We start from the raw sequence: 22,042 nt of genomic DNA on the forward strand, positions 1-22,042 counted from the left end.
TTCACATTGCTGTTTTCAAACAAAGTCTTTCCACCCTCCAAAGGAAACTTTTAACTACCACAATGAACGTTTCAAATGAAATACCTGAGACTGATCCTGAGATGGAGATGTGAGCTGAGACAAGTCTGCTGTAGGAACCGGCAAAACATTGTTTGGGTAATCCAGCAAGTAAGAAACAACATTTGTATGTCCTCCTTTGGCAGCTTCAATGAGCATTGTTGAACCATCCTGAATTGAGATATTGGAAATAAGTCAGAAGACGAATTCTGCTCTACAGCACGCAAAATGTGAATTAGTCCATTTAAAATTGCACTAATCAACCACGTGGTTGCTTTAGTACATGCAGTACCCACAATAAACAAGCACTTTCAAGTGAATACCTTGAGTCGATGAGTAGGATCTGCACCATGAGCCAGAAGGAGTTCAACAACTGCCAAATGGCCTCCTGCACATGCCAGAGACACCACTGTGTGGTCATTATTAGCTGTAGCCCTATTGACATTGGCACCTGTAAAGAGAAAAAAAATCTGAAAATTAAACACAAGGACATGTTTACTAAAATATCAACAGATTCTGGAGTATTTTCTGGAATAAAGATAACATTTTGTCTTCTAATCATCTTAATTCATACATACTTCTGTGGTAAAAGCAAGAGATTTTAGATAAATTGATGGCTTGTATACAAAACTGTCACTATCTCAACAACATAGAAATGACACAGTAATAATGGGCCTCATAAACGTTAAGAGAAGGTGTGATAAAAGGCGACTTCTAAATCTCATTCTAGCCACTTATCAGTATTACTGCATGGAGTTATTATTGTTATTCCAGACAGTACCTTCAGAGTGATGGCTTGATTTTTTCTGGGAGAGTGTGGGTATTCTTTACTTTGGCTTTTTTTTGTGAACCTGAATATATTTGCCAATACATATTTACCAAAATAAACTCTAAAACTACTTCTAGATCTACACAATGGAGTTGGGAAAAAAAACAGCAAAATATTTTGTGATTTGTTTTTATCATTAACAGAATGAAATTCAGAAAATCCCTAACAGCCTCACAAGGACTCATATATAAAACATAAGACTAACCTAAAGATCACAAATGCTGAATTTAACTGGCATTTTATATTCTAAGACTTAATACCAATTTCTTAAACTAATATTTTACCTTTGCTAATAAGGAATTGCACAGTGCATAAATGACCAGCTCGTGCAGCCTTCATTAGTGGGGTTCTCCCCCCTTCAGATTCATGTTCCTGTTGTAAAAGAGAAATAAGAGATGTTGCATAAATGGGTAAAAACTATACCATTGTTTCAGCTCTTGAAGCACCTTGTGATGGGACCAGAACTATCAGTCTCTGCAGAAAATCCACCTATCTTCTTAACTGACTGGAATTAATTTTCCTGTTACCTTAACTAGCGAAACACATTGCTAAAAGGCATAAAGACTGCATCTGTACTGTTAGTCATACAAGGAAGTTTCCCTGTGTAAATATCTGTCTTTATTTTAGCATTCAAACACATAACACACTTGAGAACAGTAATATCTCATTTCCTCCTTAGAGATGGACAAAGGCTTATCAGTGAACACTGTGTAGTACATAAGTAACCATTACGTAGCAATTCCAAGAACTGATGCAGCATATGAGACCTTCAGAATTGAAATAATGTCTAAACAGCAGAAAACCTTTTTATGACACACTGAAGATGAGTAGCAATAAAAATTAGACAATCGCCTTTGTTCCTTTTTTTTTTTTCTTGATGGGTAAATATCCTTCATTTTAGGTCACAAAGTCTCAATAAAAGAACTCAAAAAGAAAAGTCACGAATAACAAAAGGAAGACTTCATCTTCACAGATGGCACAAAATAACAAAGAAGGACAGAGCAATAAGAACAATTTTCTGACAACTGGTAAGATGTGGTTCAAGACAGCTGTATTAAAGAAATTCAAGCTAGAAAATCTGCCTATTAGGTGGACATGATCAATACTGCAAAGAATGCTGACTAACACATATCAACTATTCCACTGCAATAAGGTAAGAGAATACTATCTTTTTGGGAGTCTGAATTTGCACCCTTCATATTCAGTCTGATTGATAATACAACAGAAACAACAGAAAACGTGCTGGGGTTTTATGTTGTTTTCCTTTTTAATTTAAAATCCACAAAGCCAAACTCTAAACACAATCCTAGAATAGCACACACATCCAAATGTGAAAGTTAACATTTGGTACTGCAGAGAGTTATATCGCTATTTACAAATATAAAAGGACAAGAATAAATTTGACAGAACAGATTAACTACTTCCCTTAGTTTACTGTGGAGTCTGCATATCCTTTGATACATAAGTTGCACTGATGGCAAACCTTAAGTACCTTAAGTTACCTTTCTGTTTGTACACCTCATAGGCTGGGAGAGACCTCAAAGGAACATGAGGTCCAAACTTCAAAGGGAAAAGGGAGTCTAGCAGAGATTATCTAGGAGAATAACCAATCAATAAGACCTCTGAATGTAGACTAATAGAACATAATGCCACTGAAGAAATGGCAGTGAAAATGACCTTAAAACAATTTCCTTGAACTTTAGACAACATGTCCAGTACAGCTACTGATGGGCCTGGCAACAGCTGGTCAAGAGGGACTTACGAAAATTGACAGAAATGATGCAATTGCCACCAGCAACTCCCATTTGATGAAAAACCACTGTATCATTCTCTGAGAAAATTTATGCATGAATGCTTTAAAAATGGATAATGTTGTGGAAATCGTCAAAGTTGTAAATGTCATAAGGGCCAAAGGACTGACTGAATCATCACTAGTTCCAGGGGTTCCTTAAAAATACAGATGCTGGTTATGGAAACATTTACTTTTCTGAAGTAAAGTGGATAAGTCAGGGTAAAATGCTAAAAAGATTTCCTGCTTTGTGAAATTAAATCAATGGAATCAAAAGGAAAATTTGTGCCAGATCCTGGATGATGAAGAATGGCTCACAGATCTAGCATTTTTGGTGGATTTGACTGCTCATGTAAATGAATTAAACATGTGTCCTCAAGGTGAAAAATCAACTGGTCTGTGCTACACTTCAAAACACAGCTGCATTCCAAATGAAATTTAAATTATGGCAAACTGAAGTTACAGTAAAAATTTTATGCATTTTGATACATTGGCTAAACACAGTCCTGTGATCAGAGAAAAATACACAGCCTTACTTTCAGTCTTGATAAAGGAATTTGAGAATAGATTCCCAGATTTAAAAAAAAATCACCAATTCTTCAATATATTTCCAACTCCATTTTTATTTGGCATAAATACATTACGTGGAAACTTTCAAATGAAACATATTTAACATCTTTATCACTGATCTTGATGAGGGGATTGAGTGCACCCTCAGTAAGTTCACAGATGACACCAAGTTGGGAGGGAGTGTTGATCTGCCTGAGGGGAGAAAGGCACTACAGAGGGACCTGGACAGACTGGATCAGTGGGCCAAGGCAAACTGTATGAGTTTCAATAGGGCAAAGCGTCCTGCATTTTGGTCACAAAAACCCCAGGCAACCCTACAGGCTTGGGGAAGAGTGGCTGGAAAGCTGCCTGATGGAAAGAGATCTTGGTGGGCAGTTGGCTGAATATGAGCCAGCAGTCTGCCCAGGTGGCCAAGAAGGCCAGTGACATCCTGACTTGTATCAGGAACGGCGTGGTGAGCAGGACTAGGGAAGTCATCCTGCCCCTGTACTTGGCATTGGTGAGGCCTCACCTCGAGTACCATGTTCAGTTTTGGGCACCTCAGTACAGAAAGGACATGGAGGTGCTGGAGCAGGTTCAAAGAAGGGCAGTAAGGCTGAGGAAGGGCTTGGAGAATGTGCCCTATAAGGAGCGACTGAAGGGCTGTTTTTAGTCAAGGGAAGAGAAGGCTGAGGGGGGACCTTACTGCTCTCTTCTAATACCTGAAAGGTGACTGCAGCAGAGCGGGGTTGGTCTCTTCTCACTGGTTACAGATGACAGATCAAGGATAAATGGCCTCACATTGCACCAGGGGAGGTTAAGTTTGGATATCAGGAAAAACTTCTATATAGAAAGCACTGGAATAGGCTCCCCAGGGAGGTGGTTGAGTCACCATACCTGTATGTGTTTAAAAACTGTTCAGATGTGGTGTTCAGAGACATGATTTAGCAGAGGGTTGTTAGAGTTAGGGTAGTATGGTTAGGCTGAGGTTGGACTTGATGATCTTGAAGGTCTTTTCCAACCTGAGTGATTCTATGATTCTATACAGAGTTGCGATCAGATATTCAACTCCATGTCTCTTTATCAGATCTTTATAAGACCTGTCTTACCAAAGAAAAAAAAAAATCTCTTCCTTCACAATCACACCTTATTTGTGCCATAACTTTTTGACAGTATCTACATTTATGAACAACTATTTTCAAGTAGAAAGCACAGGAAGAGTGCTCTGAGGAAGATCTTGGGAACTCACTAAGAATGGTAACCACTTCCACTGAACCCCATATTGATGCATTAGTTTTGCAAAAACTACCCCAATAGTTTCATGCTTTTGCAGATCTCTTTTCTTTTTCATTTTTAAATAATAAAAAATATATTAAAATAACTATATTCAGTAACTGTAATGTATGTTTTATATGCAGCCCAAGACAATTCCTCTTCACTCACTTTAGACCAGGCAAGCCAAAAGGGTGGACACCCGTATTATAAACAGTGGCCTTGTAACACCAACCGCTTCTCTTAACACCCTGCAGTGGATCTGTTTGCAGCTGTGATTTACACGGGCTGAACCCCTGCCAGAGGCTGCATGCCAGCCCCTCCGCAACTACTGGTAAGTCAATACACATTGGTGTAGCTACTCAACTCCATGATCTGTGGTCCAGCTATGCTGGTAGAGACAGAGAAAAGGGCTATTGAGAATCTCTGCCTTGACAACATTACCTATGTGCCTATGCTTTCCCTGTGGTTATGCTTACTGCTCAAATATCTGAAGAAATAATTTTTCCTGTTCTCGTCACCTTAAGTAAACTTCAGTTGTAGATAAGCCTTAGCCTTCTGCATCTCTGCACACCCTAGTGAGGTTCTTGTAATCCACAATGGGTATCTGGCCACTTTTCTACTTGAGAAAGATCTCTAGACTGGATCTTACACAGGACACTGACCCACAAAGCAAGTACAAACTAATCCTTTGCCATCATGGAGGTAACACTACCTCTCTCCCATGCATTTTGCTCCTGCCACTTCATAAGAAATGATTATTGTACACCATTTTAATACACCTTTAACTTCATGTTACTGACTCCTTTGCTTGCTTGTTAGAAAGAAAAAAAAATACAGTAGCATACATACAATCATATGCAGGCACATAGGAATCATTACAGACTTACTGATGAAATCACCTCATTTTTGGGGAGAAATAGTTAGATTATACTCCTGGGTCATGACTTAACTATTAAAGCATGCATGTTTTTGGATTGTCTGCATGTCACTTATAAGAATATGTACAAGTAATTATGTTAGCACATATATTCCTATAAGCTGTTAACTAGAATAACTTCATTCCTCAGCTGCTGACAATAGGTTATGAGAAGGAAATCAGTGTATTTTTCACAGTAAACCGCCAGTGCTGCAGGCAAACCATTCACAACCTCTAGGAATGGAAACAGCTATTAATTAATACTTTGACTGAGCAAGACCTGAGCAGTACTGCCCAAACAATTTAACAGACACTTCAAAAGTACCCACTGATGTAACTGCAAACATTTCAAAAAGAAAAAATAATTTTACTTCCTGTTACATAAATTCAAGATAGTGAAAGACCACCCTATATTGCATTCAAATTTAATATTTCAGATAGCTATTAATAGTTACCTCTATATGCAACAAATTTCTCCATTCCTAAGAGACTTCACTGTTGAATGCTTAGACATGGATGTCAAGATGCATACTCATTTTAAAAGCTATCATACAATTATCACACAATGCCTTGAATTGGAAGGGACCTTAAAGATCATCCAGTTACAAATCTGTGTTATGGGCTGGGTGTCCCCCCCACCAGATCAGGCAGCCCAAGGCTCCATGCAGCCTGGCCTTGGACACTTGCAGGCCTGGGGCACCCACATCTGCTCTGAACAGCTTCCACCAGTGCCACACCACTCTGAGTGAAAAATTTCCTACTGATAGGATCTAATCTACATCCCCACTCTTTTAGCTTAAAACAATGTCTCTTTCTCCTACCACTACTAGGCTGTGTAAGAAGTCGCTTTCCGTGCTGCTCATAAGCTCCCCTGAAGTACTGGAAGGCCACAGCAAGGTCTCCCCAGAGCCTTCTCCAGGCTGAACAAGCCCAGCTGTCTTACTCTTTCTTCATAGAAGAGGTATTCTGAGCATCTTCACGGCCTCCTACAGACCTGCTCCAACAGCTCCCTGGGCTTGGACATGGTACTCCATATGGGGTCTCATAAGGGCAGAGTAGAGGGGACAACCACCTCTCTTGTTAATGTTTTCTCTTTTTTTTGTTGTTGTTTTGTTTTTTCTTTCTTATTGAGTACTGGTGCTAAAATGTAGCAGGACTTTAATGCTGTAACACATTTGAGAGCTGTAAAAGCACCCAACCGTTCTGAACTGTGGTCCTTTCCTGGAAAATCCTCTCTGGGAATCAGATCCTGGCCTGGATCAACATAAATGAGATCTCATCCTGGGTGCGTGCCCCTGTGTGTCCCACTTCCTCTCTGCTGAATAAAGCCCCAGGAGGGCTGTGTGCTTGGACTGTGGAGAAGGGGCCCCACAAGTTCACTGGGTAGCCAATGCCAACACATCACCACCCTCTGAGTAAAGAATTTCCTAACATCTAACCTAAATCTCCCCTCTTTTACATGTAGTGTAAAGCCCCTCTCTCTTATCCCTATTGGATCACATACAAAGTTTCTCTCCTGTTTATAAGCTCCCCACAAGTACTGGAAGGCCACAACAAGGTCCCCCCCAAAGCCTTTTCTTCTATAAGCTGAGCAAGCCCAGCTGCCTCAGCTTTTCTTCGTAGGAGAGGTGCTCCAGCCCTCTGAGCATCCCCAGGACCCTCCTCTGGACCCACTCCAACAGCTCCATGCTTCTCCTGTGCTGGGGACCCCAGGCCTGGATGCTGTACCTCAGGTGGGGCCTCATGAGGACAGAACAGAGGATGACAATCACCTTTCTTGCCCTGATGGCCACACCTCCTTTGATGCAGCCCAGGATACAGCATTCACTTCTTCTCAGTCGTATCAACTGTACTACTCAGTTCAGTGTCATCAGCTGAGGGTATGCTTGATCCCACTGTCTATGTCATTGATAAACATATTGAAGAGTACCAGTCTCAAGTTAGACCCTTGGGGTCACTACTTGTCACTGGCCTCTACTTGGAATGTAGAGCTATTGACCACAACTCTCTGGCTACTATCATCCAACCAATTCTTTACCCATCAAATAGTCCACCTTTCAAATCCATCTCTCTCCAATTTAGAGGTAAGGAAGCAGTACAGGACCATGACAAAGATCTTGCAGACAGTCCAAGTAGACAAAATTAGTCACCCTTTCTTTGTCCACTGATTCTGTCACTCCATCATAGAAGGTCATCACATTAGTCAGGTATGACCTGCCCTTGGAAAAGCTGTATTGTCTCAGATCATCTCTTCTATGATACACATCATCAGTCCAGCCAAGCTTAAGCATTTGTGTGCCCATCTGCTACAGATTTTCAAAAGTTACTGAAAAATACCATAAAAATGCCATATCAGAAGATAGAAATGTTTTTTCATCATTAGAAATGTATTTTCATCGTTTTATTTAAAAAAGCTAATTCTATGACTGCAGCACTATATTTAGCTCTAATAAAGGCCAATAGATTAGCATCAACTCAACCTTCACTGACAAACATCTAGAACAAACCAAAATGAAAAGTTAAGGCAATGTACTGCCTTTGTCTACTTGCATCCCTTCTTTTAGCTGAAATGGCCAAAAATTTCAAAGATTTTTTTTTTCATTCTGCAGTAGAAACTTGATCAAGATCAGGATAGAGAACATAAAAGTTGTCCAACAACATCCCACATCTGCTTTGCTGTATTTGTATTTTCTGCTCATACAAGAAGTGCAAACACTCATTTTGTCAGGGCAAGAACTAGCAAAGAACTTATCACCAAGGAGAATTTTCGCTACTATCTACACTATAGTAGTCATCACAATATTCTGCTTCCTTTCTTCACTGACCAACTCCTGAGTAATTTTGCAATTAGCATATTGGAAAGAGGTATTAAAAAACCACCTATTCCAGCCCTGACCAGAAAAGCAGGAGACTACATCATGCAGAGAATGACTAGTTCAATCTGAACAGAAAGAAAGCTTGAGCGTGATTTTCTGTAGGTTTTGGTAACCACATCAGAAGAGAGAGGAACATGAAAGAATTCCCCAAATTAAGTAAGAGTTTACATTACTTGCACCTTTTTCACTAGGACCCCAAAAGCAGATGATGATCGAGACAGTAATAAGTATTTCCCTTCTAGACAAATCAATACTTCAGAAAGCCAAGCAAAAGCAATGCCATCAAAAGCACCCTATAACTGTCATTGATAATACTTTTATTCTTGACTTCCAGTCCCATTCTATTCGCTTCCAAGATTAGCTACATTTTTTATATAATTTTTTAATATGATTTTATTAAACTACTCTCTTTGGTTTGCAAGTATTCACTGGGATACTTCTCCTGAGTTTGTTTCCAATATAACATGTTATTTAAGAGATCCAGAACAAAATGACTTTTGGAAGTAAGGCTCCACTGCTCTCTTCAGTTTTTTGAGAAGTCTCTAGTCCACAGCAGTGTTCTCCTTCAGTGAATAGTGAAGTCCTAAGTGGATATTCAACAACTAATAGCTAAATTTGTTATTTTAAGCAAAATGATTTACACAAAATTAGTGATGATAGCCACCAAACAGTACAGTTCTCAGAAATCTTGAAAATTAGTGGTATAACTCCTGTTGAAAGACAGTACCCCAGCTGCTGCCAACCTAATTGCCCCGGACAACCTCCTGAAGGCACAAAGCAAACCAGTAACTCAGGGGCAGGCAAGAAGTCAACAAGGCCACTAGTTCAAAGTAAATATCTGAAGAGGGGAAAACAAACATTGTAACAAGTTTAACACAGCTACACCAGCTAATAGACTCAATGAGATAACCTGCTACATGTATGAAGGTTGAGATACTTCTGTTCTTTTTAAACAGGGTTTCAGAAAACCCAACAGAAGGGGAAAACGCAGCACAAAGAAGGCATTTCTAGTCTATACAGCACGTCTTGAAAAGAATTTAAGAAATTTCAATGCCTTAAAGCCATGCTTATCTCTTCAGCATGTATCCTGAAGCTGCAGCTTACAAGCATCAAAGGCCAGCCTCACCTGATGCTTGCCCGTCTCTATGCCCTCCAAAATAGTCTTCTTTAAGTCCTCCTGCTTGTCCTGCGGAAGGAAAAAGAAGAACTCACGGCTCTTGTTCTACAAATAAACATCATTCTTGGTCATGAAGACCTGGAATGTGAACTTCAATGGAACAGATCCACCAGCGGAATAGTCTGCTTTGCTGGACAAGCACAAAGGTAAATCCAAGCAAGCAGCCCTCACCACTTGAGACTTCTACTACAAGCCATTCATGAACATAGCACAAAGGTTATGCATAGCATCTAGTTAAACACAAAATGTCTTTTTGTGCGCTACTGGCAAAAGAAAGTATTTCACCGTATTTTATACCACCCAGAAATTACAAAATACAGCATCAAAAAAGGTGTTAACTGAAAAACAAACAAAACCCTTACTGTGTACTTACTGCCTTTCCCTTTATTTTTAGAAGACTGAGGGCCAGAGACCTAAAATCCCTGACATCCCCATGGTGGTTCGAGAAACAGTACAGAAACTCATCCCTCACTCTAACAAAAATATAGCTTTTTCCATTATGGTTTCATTCAAATCCTTCAAGTATTGGCTACTCTTGTAGGTATTTAAGTGCTGCTTTACTTACACTACAACATGCACAGTGTCTCACACACATATAGGACAGTGAGTTTCTAATTAAGGAGCCACATTTGTGTAAGTGATGTTAATTTGTAATCAGCAGAAGGCAAAGTAACAATCCCTACAATGACAAGGGAATCTGTGAAAACATTTTTGTTGTAGGGGAAGGTTAAGAGGGCAATTCAGCATGCCTTTTTTTCTTTTTTCTTTTTTTTTTCCTTTTTTTTTTTTTTTTTTGCAACTGGAGTTACAGGGATGCCAGGTGTAGTCTTAAGAAATTGAACACAATTTTTTAAAATATGCTAAAATAACAAGCATGAAAAGATGAAGCTGCCCTCAGAGCTTCTCTCTCATTTCTCAACTTCAGCATAAAAGTGCCCATATTTTTTGTAGTAGAAAGAAAATCTCTATCACTGGATCAACTCCCCTGTGTAACAGAGCCTCAAGTAAAGCTGCAAAGCAGTCCAGATCAGAAAACCCTAACTCAAAACTCCTTCCCATATTTCACAACTCTGTAAAGCTGGGATCTTCTCACTGCCTAAAAAAGAACATTTTTGTTTTGTTTCCAGCTATACTAGAAGAATCGAAGATGCAATGACTGTGTCAAGGGCTGTCCTGTTTTCAAAAAGGAGATAGGAATCTCAAGTTCACAGTACTTAAAAGCAGGACATTACACCTCATTAAGTATCACCAATTATCTTTCTGACCTTTATAGATCTTAGCACAGCTTCTGAGGGAACCCACATGTCTTCCCTTGAGCTCAGAGCCTGTGTAAGATGACTTCTAGTACACTTAGGAAAAAATTACACCTCTCATATGAAAAACATTTCTCACCTTTGAGATTTCAGAAATTCATGTCATACAGGTAAATAACTATTACTGAAGCATTTGTTATTTTTTCAGTGAAGGTAATAAGCCACAGTATTGCTTAAATAAAGTGTTTTAATTAATCATATTTCAGAGCTCTAATCTCCAAAGCTTTACCCCTAACAATCAAAAAATCTCAAGTAGGTGTTTTGTCCTGTCAAGAAATCAGTAGCCAAACATAGTTTACATTTTGTCCTGTGACAGAAATTCAGACTGTGACCCAAAAGTCTTTAATCCTGCTGGCAATAAAGCAATCAGATTACAACTATGAGGGATAGAATCATAGGCTGAAGTCTTCAAATATGCCTTATGAGAGATCACTCCTATTCTTGGGAAAAGTAAAGAAATTAAAAGATGGATACATTAACATGGTGTAGGCCTGCCAAACTAATTTTGCTACACATTTCCACAAGCCAACTTGTTCCTTTATGGACATGCAAGACATCCCTTTAAGAACTCCATCAGAAAAGCATCACAGTAATCAGTAAGAAGTCAGACCATAAACAATTAGTCATGTCAAAATACCGTATGTGAGTGAACAGCTCTGTAGAAGACAGACAAAGACAATCTAACATTGGTAACTTCTAATACTATTTCCCACCATTAAGTTTTAAGGGAAAATTAACCACAAACCAAAGAACATTGATCTCAGACATCATTTTCTTTTAGTTTTTATGGTACCTATAAGGATGCTTTGCTTAACTAATCTAGTATAGCCCTCACAAAATCTTAATTGGTTCCTGGATTTAACTACGTATTTGATACCTATGCCAGAGGATGGGATCCTGGAAAGCAAGAGCTTTCTGCTTGCAAGAAACACGTATGCCTTACCTCAAGACACAACGCTAACAATTACTCTCAATTCAAACAAGGCTCTACTGCTAACTAGAATCGCTTGAATTTTGGCTCAGGATTCTATTTCCAGATTAATAAAACACCACTAGACATGAGCAACACACAGAAGTCAGTTAAGAAGCGGGGTGCATGACTTCAGGAAGGTTGGAAGACTTCCATTTTCTGTGAGCACAGTAGAGGAAGCTGCCTGAAAAACATTATCTGCTTTCTGCCAATGTGATCAGTGCAGCCTTAAAGAGGATCCTCCTCAGAACTGCAGCTCCAAAGCCTCCATCTTGAATCCCACAGGCCTGACCTCTGAGCAACTAAGAAGAGGCCTGAGAAGCTAAAACAGATTTGGGGTCTTAAAGCAGAGGTAGAGGTTCTGAATCGGGAAGAAATGGAAGAAGTGATCATAACAGATCTTGACGGCCAGTATTCACTGTTCTTTTAATTCAAGAATATTTGGGAGGAAAGAGATGAGCAACTTTCCTTCCTCAATCTAGAACCAGAGAAAAGGTTTCAACACTGGTGCTCCTTGGCTTCCTGGTGTGAAATAACACACTGAACATAGAAGACTCACAAAACAAAAAGTATCAACAACAAAACTCAGCATTGGCTACACCTCTATGGGTAAATAAAACAGGCTAGGAAATGAACTCAGGCCTGGGATCCACTATTTTCACACTGTTTCTTCCTTAGCAGCCACCCTGGCACAGGTCTGGCCCTATCCTGAACGACGGGATGCATCAGAGACCATTGTCAATGGGCAGTTTGGATGACATCACGTCAAAGGTAGTGTCCACAGACCTCCAAGGCCTTTGTACCATGAAGAACTTGAAAACCTCACCCCACAACCCAAAATCTTACAGACACAGGGTGTAGTCCCAAGTGAACAAATCCCCAGGTCCAGTGCGACACAGTGCAGATGGGTTCAATGACAGCCCTTTCTCCTAGCATTCCAATACCAGCCCTCAACCTTGCCTTTTTTTTTTTTTAAACACTATACAGACATAATCAATGCTTTTTTTCTAAAAGGAACAAGGTCAAAATCCTAATGTCCCCAGCATCTGTGATATAAAACCCAATGGAAAACTGGATTCTGGAAAACAATGATGTAGTAATGAAAGCCATCTCATGAAATACTACCGTCGCAGCATGAAAAAGCAGAGAAAGAAAAGGAACTGAAAATGTATTTTCACCTGCAGTATCCAAACAACAAAAATAAAGCAAAATTAACTACACAAATTGAAGACAGAGCAACAAAAGTCTAGATCTGTGTGTAATTCCCCACACCACGGCAGACATCCTGCGACAACCTGGTGAAATTGTCTAATTTAAGACGTCACAAATGAACACTGAAATCTAGAATAATCTACGCTACTGCCAAAGAAGGTATTCAATATTCCAGTCACAAGGCAACACACACTTATGAAACCTATCTCAGAACCATTACAAACACAGCAAATTTATTCAAAACAGCTTTTAAAAAAAAGCAAAGCAATGCACAGAATTGAAAGAAGCTGTTCAAAACTTGAAGCATCTACTACAAGTATCGCTGCAGTTCTTCAGGTATTTCCATGTTCTAAGCAGTTTAATCTTTACCATTCATGTATGACTATAGCTTCATCACATGGCTGTTGACACACATCTTCCCTCCCTCTCAAGATAGAATTACTGAAGCTTAATGTATCTATGTTATAGACTGTAATTTGCTTTTAAGTTTATGATTGTTACTTAATGTGGGAATTCAAAAAATAGGAGACAACATGGCAAGTCTTTTCACGTGTAAATCAATGCTCCAATAATAAGCAACTATTGGGATAAGCTACAGCTAATTACCACTGATAGCAATTTTTACTTTACTTCCCTACTAAAACTCTCTTGACAGCTTTACATTTTGATTATACATAGTTAAAATGCAGTAAAAAGACCTTCTAGTTAGAGAGGCTTGAGTTTTCTCGGCAACACCAACCACATCAAACCACAGGTGCTGCGTAACAATGGTCCATATAACCCACTCACAGGAGTAGCAAGATGAAAAAATAGAATTATTTACAATTTACAATAATTTAAGTAACGTTTAAGCAGTGACCACTGCATCTTTTTAAAGCTTAGACACACTGATCTATGCTTCCTTGCTATAAGCTTTGCAGTTGTGCTTCTCATTGTCATGGACTACATTCTTTCATAACAAACGTATTCTCTAAATCCGCAGTAAAGCCAAAAAAGAAAACCTATCTCACACCTACTACAGTGGTTACCACTTGGTAAATAACACTGAACTGAGCAAAGCACAAGAGGTGTGCCAGCCTCCCGAACTCCTTCAGTACACTAAGGTATCATTTGATTTTTCTACTTAAAAGTCAGAAGAACACCTGTAGCTGATGGAGAAGCAGTTTTAAGTCTCATTACAACACAGAAAAGTGAAAAAAAAACTGGACCAAAAAAAAAAAAAAGCATTTAGTTAATGGTTAAAAGCATCACAGAACAAAAATACTATGAAAACAATATACAGAAAAAAGATAAAAGAATTCTGGAACAAATAAAAGAGACCATATTATGCAAGTCATTTTAGAGGTAATCCTTAGTTTAACTTCTGAAAGCTATGACAAAAAATATATATGTAAAAAAGTCTTAGAAATTAACAAGAGTATTAATAGCTCCTAGTAATAAAACATTTTAATTTCACAGCCATGGAACAAAAACTGTAAGCCACAAAGTTCATGAAAAAAAAGTTGAATGAGAAGCAAAGGTAATGCAGAAATACATCCTGCCAAACAATTAAATATAGGGAACATACTGAAATTAACTGTCACAACTGTCACAAATGTAAGTGACGGCTAAAATTTTTCATTTAAGAGATCAGTAGTTAATAAGAATTTTCACTTTTTAGACCAAGCAGAATATGCAGGCTTCTCAAAAGTTTTCCTACCTCTTTTTACACCCATATAAGAATCTCAATTTTTGGAATCCTCTTTCTGCTCTACAAGCACACAAGCTTTGGCATTAAGTCTGAAACCCAAGATTTTCTCCACAAGATGTAGCAGAAGCCTTACCAAATCAGCACCAGCTTGAAGCAACACATCTGCAACGTCAGTATGTCCATTTTCACATGCATAGGTCAACGCTGTATCTCCCGTTGCTGTGGTGGCATGAACATTAGCTCCTAGAAACACAACATTATTTTTTTCTTACTGGACATTGCCTTACCAAGCATTTCAGACAAACACAAAAATCAGGGTGTTATTTATCCATGACAGCAGCTACATCCCAATGGCCAACAGCTTCCACAGCCTACAGGCATCACTCTTACGCTTAAAAAATTGCTCTCACTGTGAAAATACTATGAGAAGATGGGACAAGCCAAGGCTTAAATCAGGCTTGAAGCACTTAAACCTACATGCTCACTTGCTCCTAATTCTTCCCCTACAGCACTAGAAACGTCAGTTCTACCTACAAACACTGAATCCAGACAGTTGTCCAGACTATCCATCTGACAGGCAGTTGCATGCCAAGGACAGCCACATTTAATGCTTATTCAGTGAAGTACATTTATGTTACAAGTTTGTATGCTTCTACAAATTTCATTCCTTCCCTGCTCTTTAAAATAATTTTCTTTAAAACCATTTTAGTGAAATAATTAGACTAGCTTCACGTGCTTATCAGCTGCCTGAAAATTATGCACTGTTCTTCTAAAAAGGTAAATGCTATTACCCAATTTCTTATTTTCAAGGTGTGAGAGATATTTAGAAATTAACTGATGCCAAAACAAAGCTCCTCTAACTTCTACACTATCAGTGTAAGTGCAGTGTAAGCAGAGCTTCAAGCGAGCTAGCAACTGGTGTCACATGCTGGTATCACTGCACAAAGAGACACATTACTTTTTACAATTACAAACCCAGCAAATTTTATGCTTATTCTTAGAAAAGAGTGGTCGAATAAATTACTTGCTATTACAAGGAAGATTTCCAAAATGCAGCTCCTTTTACTTTTTGTTTTAATTACTGTACTTTAGACTCTAAACTGATAAAGCTTTAAACTGATAGTATCATTTTGCCCCTATAAAACTCACATAAGATTTAAATTTTATAATACTTTATAATGAAGAAGTTTAGCACATTCCAGAAACCTCCCTTCTGTGCTCTTCGCCAAGGTGCAATTTCAAAAGCACTGCTTATTCAGAGAGATTATTTGCATGTAGATAGTTTGGCACAGTAGTGTTGTTGGTTAGTAGTTGGCTCAGTAATGTGCTACAGGAGTAGCACATAAAAACAAGCATTATTTATATTAAAATTTTGCCCTAAATGCTGGGAACAATTTTCCTAATGAGCACTGGTATTTCTTAGAGATGGCACCATTTACCAGTATTCCATAAGGCATGTTCCTCTTAACAGTATCAGACAATATTAAGGCGGAACATATCATTGAGTAGAATCATTTGAGTTGGGAGGGACCCTCAAAGGCCATCTTGTCCACTGCAGTGAACAAGGGTATTCACAGCTCTATCAGGTGCTCACAGCCCCATCAAGCCTCAAATGTCTCAATGGACAGAGCATCTACCACGTCTCTGGGCAACCTGTTCAGGTGCTTCACAACTCTTACTGTAAAAACTTTTTTTAATTATTTTTAATAAATACCCAGTCTAAATCTCCTCTTTTCTAGTTTGAAACCATTTTCCCTTGTCCTACCACAACAGACCCTGCTAAGGAGTCCAAAAGGCCAGACTCAGTCTCCCAGAGCCCTCTTATTCAGACTGAACAGCCCCAACTCTCATCCTGTCCTCACAAGGGAAGTTGCATTGTTGTTCGTTCTTTTAAATATCTGAGGATAGTTTTATGTTACAACATTACCTGTCATCAAGCCTAGGTATCTTCTAAACCATACAGAACATCTATTCCATAGTGTCTGTGGGCTAAAGATTTGTACTGTACACATACCTGCTGCCAGCAAGTATTTCACCAGTTCAAGATGACCTTCTTGAGCAGCTTCCATCAAAGGCGTTGAGCAACCAAGTTCTATATCAGCTCCTGCCTTAATGAGGAAGTCAGCTACTTCAGAAAACCCACCACAACATGCCAGAGTAAGAGCTGTCTCCTGCGTTTCTTCAGTCTGTGCATTTATATTTGCCCCTGGGAAACAAAACAGCTGTTACTCTAACTGACCAGAAACAGGGTAGAAAGGTGAATGCTCATTACCTCTGCAGCTTAGGTGTTGCTGTAACTGCAGAGCAAAGCTAGAAGCAAGCAGTGACAACCACATACAAGGTAAGAGGAATTTGTGCAGAATACTTAACAGGGAACAGTCAACACCATGTGCTCTATAACAAACGCTAAAGAAACAACAGTGCTCTCACCTTGTGCCAGTAACAATGCCACCATCTCCTCATGGCCTTCACGTGCAGCTTCCATTAAAGGAGTATAGCCTTCATCATTGACTTCCTCCAGGTTAGCTCCCCTTTCTATCAGGAGAGCTGCTAACTCCACATGTCCACCACAAGCAGCCAGGGTGAGGGGAGATTCAAATGAATCTGCAGGCATATTCACTTGAGCACCACTGTCTAAAAGTAAGCGTGCTACTTCCACATGTCCATCCTACAAAACAGAGACAAAAATCAGAAACTATCAAAGCCATTTAATACAGTAATTGTAACTACCATTGCATTAGGTCTGAAAATGATTTCAAGGAGTCTTATTTATGATGGTTCAGTTTATGACAATTATTATAACATTTGGATTAAACTGACATTTAGATTTTCACCTACATTTATTTTACATTTAAATGGGCAACAAAAGAGAGCTAGATTTTTTTTTCTCCTCTTTCTTTCTTGGGAAGAGATGGGGAAGACTTGTGAGGTAAGATATTCTTAAACATCCAGAAAAATACCTGTGGCACAAAAGTAATGTAGATAACATACAAGTTCCACAAACAAACCCACTGTATGACTAAACCTCAAAACAAGCAGCGGAAAAACTATTTTTCTCTTTATAGTTGATTCATAGCTTCTACAGACAAAAATAATTCCAACTGGCAGTTTCTGTATCCTGGAAAGATACCTGCAGAAGAACTGAAGTGGGTTACATCTAGGTGGTTTAAAAGGAGCAGGAAAGGCTGGAATAAATCTTAAAGGATAGAGAAAAGTATCCTGGGGTGAAGTGATCTTTGCCACAGAACAAAGAGGATTAGGACTGACATATCAGTCTGTTTGAGACTTACCAATCAAAATATATAAATGCAGCTGTTAGCTTCTCAATAAACTATTATTAAACTCTTCAAAGTTCCTTGGAAGAGCCCAAACACCAAAAATTTATGTTTTAAAGGTGTGGTTTGTAAAAAGCCACAATACCTTTGAGAATAGGCAAAAGCAAATAAGTTTTGGCATCTGGAAACAATAAACATCCTTCTGGTTTTTTCCTCTCACGTTATTTATTGAAATTGCACCCAAACTTTTGGAACACGGAGAAAAGAAATTGGTAAACTGAAACTGATTATGAACTATGCTGCTAAAAGACCCAAGCAATGAAAACAGTGCTCAGTAAGATACAGGAGTCTTCTGAATAGACCCTAGGCACATTTCAAACTAGATCTTTCTTGAGCATACACAAATAACAGGATAACTTAAGGACAAAAAAAGGGAACTTCAAAGTGAGAAACTTGAATTGAGGCATGCTGTTTGTGTATCTCAGAGATACTTGCTGCCTTGCAGATGCATAGGTAGTAGGTGCATCACCTTGATCACTCTATTTACCATCCAAAGAAATGAGATTCTTCTGGAAGGAAAAAAAAATTGTCAGATCTGATGATTTTGCAATGCTCACAAAGCTCTGTGTCCTGACACAGTGGTTCTCCTGGGATTTGGCCTCAATCCAGGATTATTTCTTCAAACTAACCCCCAACACCTGCTGGTAGATTTTCCTACAGAAGTAGGAAAATACTTACTACCTATGAAAACAAGGAATTAAGAACTAAGCTAATTTTCTCCTATTTTCTTTAATTTGCAAAGCAAAAACTCACAGCACCAGTTACAGAAACCTAGAACAAAATGTATCTACGCACAACACACTTGTTTCCTGTACTGGTGAAAGGAAAAGTGCAATGCATTAGTTGTTCAGTTCAATGCGCTTCTAGAAGGCATACACCATGATGACCTCTGAGGTCTAATTTATAAAGACAAAGACAGGAAACAGGACAGTAGCTCTTTTACACTGCGAAAGAAACAAGTCACTTGGGCTCAACCTACTACCCAATGGCATTGCAAACTACTTATCCCTACACTTCACATAAGGAGCATTTAGGGTGACAGAGCCCTAGAACAGGCTGTCCAGAGATGTGGCAGAAACTCCTTCTCTGGAGATATTTCGAGACCTGACCAGATGCTTCCCTGTGCAACCTTCTCTAGGGAACCTGCTTTAGCAGGGGGTGGTCTGATCTCCAGTGGTCCCTTTGAGTCCCTATGGTTCTACAACTCCGTGGTTACAGCAGGAACTGAAACACTCACTTGCAGACCTAACCTGGATTGTTATCAAAAGCTCATTTCATTTATTTTATCATCTCTGCTATCTCTCTCTCAGTGAAGAAGAAGCAGTACAGATAAAGGCTATTTACCATGCAGGCCTCCATTAACGCTGTGTGCATCTCATCTGTTTTATGTTCTTGATCAGCTCCAGCTTCAAGCAAAAAACGAACCATATCTAAATGGCCTTCAAATGAAATAGATAAAAATAAGTAAGCATTTAACTGCAAACGCTTTTAGTACTACAGACAATACGTTATTGAAATCATTTAGATTTTCATTGCTTACTATTAGAATCTCAGAAGTTACAAGTCATAAGCCCACTCTAAGTCTTCTAATGAGTAACGGAGAATGGTCAGCCATAAGACTGTCTTTTTCAATGACACTAATTAAAATAGACCTCTAATTCATACAATAGGAACATTTCCTTGTGACTTCAAGATATAAAAGACTGTAGTTCCTTACTCAACAGAATACTGAGATATCATTTAAGTGATCTAAAGCAGCATAAGTTTTGAAAGGACAGCTACCTATATTCAAAAATAGGCCCACGTAGATCTGAGCTTCATAGTTCTTGGGAATATTTCTGAGAATTTGAGGAACACAGTATGATATAATGTGCATATATGCGACACTATTTTAAAAAACTTCTACTGAACTTTGGCAAAACCTGTTCTTAACTCAAATCTATTATGGCTTCTGTTGTTCTAGAATGTGTCCCTTAGAAGTTATACGTTTCATTGTCCCAAAGGGCACATAAATCTTATCCTTCAAAACCAGATTTTGAATTACACAAATTCATAGAAAAACAATGCAGCTTAATTGTCTTGCCAAAGATGACACAGGAAATCCCCAGTCACAATGAAGATATTGTATTACATCACTCCTACTAAGTTTACAATGAAGGAAACAGGAAAATTCCCTCAAACATATCCCAAAGGACTATTACTGAAAATTCTCATAATGAACTACTACTACATGCTGCAGGATATCCATGATAGAATCAGATCCAAACGGTCTGATGGATTACAAATAACTTGTATCCTCCAATCCTAACTGCAGAGGCAAAATGTAAGTTACTTTGACAATAATCCACATGCTTACAGCTTCTATTATGGGAAAATGATTGATGAAAATGTTATGGTTTTCAGTTTGTTTTCCTTCGAAAGCAACTTATTTCATTGGTAGTTCATTTGATTACCATGGCACTAAGTTATTTTATGTAGAAACTTTGAACTGTAGAAGAAATTAAGTCCACAAGAGGTCATAATAGACAATTCAAAAACATCCTCCAAAATTACACTACAGAAAGAGTATTCAGTAATAATACTAGCATTTTACTCCCGCCAGTTAATACAGAAACATCCAATCTAACAACATTTTCCTAACAACTAACAGAGATGTTTTCAAAACTTGCAAGTAGTTGGTGAGGAGAATCTGAATGAAATGGTGAATGCAGTAGTGGAGGGAGAGAAAGTAGTGCTGCATCAAAGCACAAGTTTGGACATGCCATTCACAAGATTTCAGCTCCAGCATGCCGCGTATGTCCACCATACTTGAATACAAGCAGACCACTACACCAAGGAAGAATATCTCCTGACATCAATTTTAGACAGTTAAGAAAGTACTGGATCAAAAGTTTGGCTGGAAGTTGTAGCTAGATAAAACCCAGAAATAAATTTTGTCAAGAAAAACACAAAAGAATGTACGAGACAATACCTTTGTAGCATGCAAGTGTAAGTGCACTTTCTTTGAACTCGTTGGAGTGAGTATTGATTCCTGCACCATATTCCAGCAATACTCTTGCAACCTCAACATGACCTGCACTGGCTGCTTCCATTAAGGGAGTATGCCCATTCTCATTATGGTCTTCTATATTAGCACCTGCTTTCAATAGCACCTTCACTATGTCAACAAAGCCCCCAGCACAAGCATAAGTGAGCGCTGTGTTCCCTGCAGAGAAGAAGAAGTTACATGTAAGTCCTCTCCATTTCCCACTCCTAATACAGAAAATGAAGTTAGTTTTAAGAACCCCAAAAAAAACAAGTACACCACCAGGAACAGCCTCTTATGTCAGAGTAAAGTTACTTCAGCCAATATCATCAACACAGTTATAATATGAAAGAGTTTTAACACTTACGTAATATTCAAAATAAGCATTTTTTTTTCTTTGATTGTCAAGTTTCCTACTTCGGCACATAAAAAGAAAATTAATCATTGATCGTTTCCTGTGTGAGTTTTTTGAAGGTTTTTTGGTTTTGCTCTGCTTTTGTGTTGGTGTGGTTTTCTGGGTTTTTTGTTTGTTTGTTTTAAGATGGCACCCAGCAATCCTTTAAAAAAGCTTCCACTGGTTGGATAAGAATAAATTATTACAATTTAAAACTCTGATTCTGAAAATGACGATCATATTGGCCCACATTTTAAATTTTACTGTCATTTCTAAGGCAAGTTCCACTTAATACAACTAAATATCAAGGAAAAAAAAAAGAATGTTACCTACTTCAAAAAAATTAATTCCATCTTAAAAAAATTAAAATGCAAGTTAATACTTTTAGCAAGGTTAGTCAGGTTGTGGTCAAGCATCAGCAATGTGGACAACACTCAATGCTTAAACAACTGTTCTACTTTGGTAAAATGCAACAGACCAAAATAACTGGTCTTGGTCAGATATATCCAGTAAGAAGCCTGTGGGACAACTCTGGATTGTACAAATGAGAAAAAGTGAACTTGATGCATCTTTCTGATCATTTAATAAAGTCTACCACAGTAGACTTATGAGGAACAGTGATTTCCATTACAGTT

The 22,042-nt window shown here is 38.5% G+C and overlaps 1 protein-coding gene across 4 annotated transcripts in view; it reads right to left on the reverse strand.

Annotated features, from left to right (window-relative positions):
* The window catches only part of ANKHD1 (ankyrin repeat and KH domain containing 1), a 100,503-nt gene that overhangs the window by 42,947 nt on the left and 35,514 nt on the right, over positions 1 to 22,042 (reverse strand). For 2 of the 4 annotated variants that reach the window (XM_015293510.4, XM_040646875.2), the window contains exons 6-14: positions 20,960 to 21,193; positions 19,333 to 19,427; positions 17,084 to 17,321; positions 16,668 to 16,859; positions 14,787 to 14,896; positions 9,418 to 9,477; positions 1,171 to 1,258; positions 381 to 508; positions 85 to 228 (exon numbers count right to left, since the gene is read on the reverse strand). In XM_015293510.4, coding sequence (XP_015148996.2) covers positions 85 to 228; positions 381 to 508; positions 1,171 to 1,258; positions 9,418 to 9,477; positions 14,787 to 14,896; positions 16,668 to 16,859; positions 17,084 to 17,321; positions 19,333 to 19,427; positions 20,960 to 21,193 — 1,289 coding nt within the window. Of the gene's footprint in view, positions 1 to 84; positions 229 to 380; positions 509 to 1,170; positions 1,259 to 9,385; positions 9,478 to 14,786; positions 14,897 to 16,667; positions 16,860 to 17,083; positions 17,322 to 19,332; positions 19,428 to 20,959; positions 21,194 to 22,042 lie in introns of those variants that run through there. The other 2 variants (NM_001204097.2, XM_015293520.4) reach the window with 2 other exon arrangements.

The sequence above is a fragment of the Gallus gallus genome, chromosome 13, assembly GCF_016699485.2.
Source record: "Gallus gallus isolate bGalGal1 chromosome 13, bGalGal1.mat.broiler.GRCg7b, whole genome shotgun sequence".
In the NCBI taxonomy this organism is placed as follows: Eukaryota; Metazoa; Chordata; class Aves; order Galliformes; family Phasianidae; genus Gallus; species Gallus gallus.